Here is a 5,005-nt window from a genome sequence, read left to right on the forward strand (position 1 = left end):
CCAACCGCGATCGAAAAGAGGCACAGAGCAAGTCGACGACGACGACGACGATCGAACAATCCAAGGCAGCTAGCTAGCTTGAAGCTTCGTCATGGAGGTCGATCGATCAATCGAACTGCCTGTGGTCGAACAAGAAGGAACGATGCCGTCGTCGGAGTTGGATATCATGGAGGAGTACGTGGAGACGGTGAAGGAGCGGGAGTCGGAGGCGAAGCTCAAGGACGTGAAGAGCCTGGACGACTGGCTCCCCATCACGTCATCGCGCACCGCCAAGTGGTACTACTCGGCCTTCCACAATGTGACGGCCATGGTGGGCGCCGGCGTGCTGGGCCTCCCGTTCGCCATGTCGCACCTCGGCTGGGGCCCCGGCGTGGCGGTCATCGCCAGCTCCTTCGGGATCACGCTCTACACGCTGTGGCAGATGGTGGAGATGCACGAGATGGTCCCCGGGAAGCGCTTCGACCGCTACCACGAGCTCGGGCAGCACGCCTTCGGGAAGAAGCTGGGGCTCTGGATCATCGTGCCGCAGCAGCTCGTCGTCGACGTCGGCACCGACATCGTCTACATGGTCACCGGCGGCCAGTCGCTCAAGAAGTTCCACGACCTCGTCTGCAACGGCCGCTGCAGGGACATCCGCCTCACCTTCTTCATCATGATCTTCGGCTCCGTCCACTTTCTGCTCTCCCAGATGCCCAACTTCAACTCCATCTCCGGCGTCTCCGCCGCCGCCGCCGTCATGTCCATCTGCTACTCCATGGTCGCCTTCTTCGCGTCCGTGCTACACAAACACCCTGCTGCAGTTGGAGCCGTCGACTACGGGCTCAAGGCGGCGACCACGGCGGGGCACGTGTTCGGCGCCCTCAACGCGCTCGGGGCGGTGGCGTTCGCGTTCGCCGGCCACAACGTCGTGCTCGAGATCCAGGCCACCATCCCGTCCACCCCGGAGCAACCGTCCAAGAAGCCTATGTGGCGCGGCGTGTTGGTCGCCTACGCCATCGTCGCGCTCTGTTACTTCTCGGTGGCCTTCGGCGGGTACTACGCCTTCGGCAACTCGGTCGACCCCAACATCCTCATCACGCTCGACAAGCCGCGGTGGCTCATCGCCCTCGCCAACCTCATGGTCGTCGTCCACGTGATAGGCAGCTACCAGGTGTTCGCGATGCCGGTGTTCGACATGATGGAGACGGTGCTCGTGAAGAAGCTCAAGTTCAACCCCGGCCTGCCGCTCCGCCTCACCGCCCGCTCCGCCTACGTCGCGCTCACCATGCTCGTCGGCATGACCTTCCCCTTCTTCGATGGCCTGCTCGGGTTCTTCGGAGGCTTCGCGTTCGCGCCCACCACCTACTTCCTGCCATGCATCATCTGGCTCATGCTGCGCAAGCCCGCCAGATACAGCGTGACATGGTTCCTCAACTGGATATTCATCGCCATCGGAGTTGCGCTGATGCTGCTGTCCCCCATCGGTGGGTTGCGCCAAATCATCCTTGACGCCAAGACCTTCAAGTTCTACTCTTAATTAAGCAGAAGAGCGCACAAGATGAGACGATTTAGGAGAATTTATATTTAGGGATGCTCTCGTGAACAGGTCCTGCTCATGCATGTTGTATATATTTAGTTCTTGTTTGTTAGAATTTCGCCAATCCCCAATTGCATGGATAATGCGGTGTAATATTTGTATGAGAAATTTTGAGTATAACATAGGCTATGAACACATCCACAAAGGTCTACTAAAGAATTATCACGTGACACATGTGGTAAGCAATTCAAACTATTAAAAAAAGTAAACTGAAAACTTAAAAAAAAAAGTAAATTGAAGAATTGGAGTTGTGTAGCTTCAAGATTGCGGAAGTTACCATACAGACATTTGTATATCTCGCCATGAATATCATCTCTAAAAAAACAGTTTAAGGAGATACATTGAACGTCAGAGAAAGAAGTATAGAAATCACCCCAAATTCACTCCAGTGGAGCCATATCAGCCAGAACAGTTTTGGGTGGTTTTGTCTGGCATTTAGAACATTGACCCCTCTTCGCTTCTCCCCAAGTCTCTCTCTCTCTCTCTCTGTGTGTCCAGTTAACGATTAACGTCTGAAATTATAATTATTCGTGAAATGGTTCTTGGTACAATCCAATATTAATGCATGATGATTATTACGTATTATTCATTCATTTCTATGCAGTTTCATGGGATACAGTATGTTCCTCGTTTTGTTTCAAAGGGTATGGCATATTTTGCTTGGGTGAGAAAAGGTTTCGACCAAGAATTGTTCTACTAACAGTAACCAATTTTTTCAATAAACAAATAAATATGCAACTAAATGAAAATGATGCCATGCTGACCTTCGCCCATAAAGGAAATTGCACAAACCATCAACTATCGAGATTGATTTTGCATAGAACACCTACTTTTAAGCTATGCATTTTAATGATCTAAACGCTCTTATATTTGTTTAGAGAGGGAGCGGCAGACCATCTCCAAGAAATTTAGAGTCAAAATTTGATTGAATTTACTTGAACTATAGAAAGGGAAAATCGCGCGAAATGAAATTTTTCCCAACATCGGGCACCTTCATCTCTAGTCTCTCGCTCACTGCTAGACACCCATCTATTTCAACCTCACCATTAGCAAACGAGAAAAATTCACTGTACGTCACTAAACTTGAGCCGGGTGATAGTTTGGTACCACTACTTCAAAATACCCTAACTACGGTCCAAGTACTTGCACACGGGATTCACTTTGGTCCATTTGTACGATTTCGTGTACGCATTTGCTGACTTGGCCGAGTCAGCGGCCGCCAGCTCGCTTTGACCGACACCTGGTCGATCCTAGGGTGAATACTACTCGATCCGGGTTTTTTTTTTTGCAAAAATGCAATGACCTGGTTGCACCAGGTCGCACTTGGCCGGACCGACCGCGCACCTGGTCGGTCGCTCGCTTATCCCCTTGCTCTCCTCTTCTTCTCCTCCCAACCCTAGCCCAACTCCCGTCCCCGCCGCTGCAGCCATTGCCGACGCCCTCCTCCGCCATCTCCATCCCCGTCGTCATGTCGTCTTCCAGCTTCGTTCGCAATGCATTGTGTGGCCGCTCCGTTGCTGTACCATTGATCGGGTGCCCGGATTGCGATGAGCAGGTGAGGTTCTACCAATCTAGCACCGATGAGCACGATGGATGGATCTTCTACAAGTGTGTCAACCACACTGTAAGTGCTAGTTCCTAGCTACTTGTTGATTGATGGCATGTCAATTCTTAGCAACAGTAGTATTGAAGCAGAGCACTGATTAAATTAGGCACATTAGTTGGTTAACTAGTCATTGTTCTGATTAATACAATAGTTTAGACTGTCCTTGGTTGCAAAATTACTGATAGAACTAGTTGGTTAACTAGTCTGCCATTGATTCATGCACTCCGAACTTTACTGTCACTCTGTAGGTGAATAAATATGTAAATTTTTTTCTCGGGCCATTTGTGATTTCTGGCGCTGGGAGCTTGAATATGTGGTGCATCTGGTTGAAACAAGGCGTCTGGTTGGTGATGCTGCTGTAGATGCAATTGGTGCAGCTGAGGACTGGAGGGAAGAGCTTGAGAGGCAGAGGACTGAATCAATGGCAGGCAGGAGCACAGTTGGAAGGGGCATGGCTGGAAGAGGCACTGTAGGCACAACTAATTATGCCAGCTCCAGTGAGAATAAGTATGCTACCAAGCAGCAAGTTGCTATGCTGTTAGGATTAGGCAGAGAGATTTTTCTGCTGCTAAAGCTGCTGATGGCTTTTGTTATAGTGCTTTGTGTGATGCGTTTCACCTTAATTATGAAGAAGTGAAGTGTTGTTAAATGAGTAGGTGTAGGTGTTCTAAGAGATCTCTTGTTCTAAATTGAGCATACTAAAAGCCATTGTAGTGGCACAGTTGTTTGCTCAGTATGAAGTCTTGGTTGTAATGCTTGTTGTAATGGATAATATATCAGTAATATGAAGACTTTGCCCTAATGTTTGAACTTTCTGCTAATTCTATCCGAATTGTACTTAACCTCATTGCTTTGAAATTATTGACAGAACTGCTGTCATAACTAATTGCTGACAGAAATGCACTTAACCTAATTGTTGTCATAACTGAACTAACTTACGTTAACTAATTGCTGTCATAACTGTAACTCATGTCATCCTAGGTCCCCTTTCTCAACACAACTGAACTCAAAAGAAAGCATGCACTTGCACCTACTGCAAACACCCACCCAGCAAGTTGCACTCTACATGTAGCTTTGGTCCACCACCACCACCACAAGATCCCCTTCTTCTTCCTCATCTTTCATCTTCAATTTTGTGCACCACCAGATCCCCTTCTCTCCTCTGTCCAATAGCACCACCAGATCCCCTTCTCATCTTCTTCCAGCAGTAACCATGGTGTCTTGGGATGATCTTCTCAGTTCTTCTGAAGATGACTCTGTGACCAGCAAGGTTAGTGTGCTCCCCACACAGTCCAGGGTTTCTCAGCTAGGGTTTTTCTGTCAATTGATTCCAAATGTCTTCTTTAGCCACCTGCCACAATTTCCTGTGAGGAATGGAGTGGCTTGGCTACAGATCTGCCTAGCTTTAGATGTGGGCATGGATCTTTGTGTGAGAAGCATGTGGCATTTGAATCTGTTCATAGTGGCAGAAGGTTTATAGCTTGTGCACAGAAGGTTAGTAATACTTTTGCATTTGGCACTGTTAAACAGGAAGTCATTGGAAGTATGGTTTAAGTTTCATCATCATGCACAGAACTGAATACTGGCAGTTACTGAATTTTTTGTTTGGTCTAAATTGTTAGGAAGTACCTGAATGCAGATATGTTGAGTGGGCTGACCCTGAGAGGCCTGGTGTTCTGAAGATGAGCCTAGATAGTATATGAACCATGTATGAAGAGGAGAAAAAACAGAGCTCAGACAGAATGTTGTGAGTGCTGAAGAAAACTTGAAGGTTCTTGAAGAGAAGAAGAAGATGGAGAATGAGTTGAGGCATTTCAAGCTTG

General features: G+C 48.2%; 1 protein-coding gene across 1 annotated transcript; it reads left to right on the forward strand.

The window, feature by feature from the left end:
* Positions 1-208: 208 nt before the first annotated feature.
* Positions 209-1,516, forward strand: LOC119301799 (lysine histidine transporter 2-like). The gene has a single exon (XM_037578778.1). It carries the CDS (start codon positions 308-310, stop codon positions 1,514-1,516), a length of 1,209 nt encoding a protein of 402 aa, XP_037434675.1. The 5' UTR covers positions 209-307.
* The last annotated feature ends 3,489 nt before the right edge of the window (positions 1,517-5,005 follow it).

Source organism: Triticum dicoccoides, chromosome 1B, assembly GCF_002162155.2.
Source record: "Triticum dicoccoides isolate Atlit2015 ecotype Zavitan chromosome 1B, WEW_v2.0, whole genome shotgun sequence".
NCBI lineage: Eukaryota > Viridiplantae > Streptophyta > Magnoliopsida > Poales > Poaceae > Triticum > Triticum dicoccoides.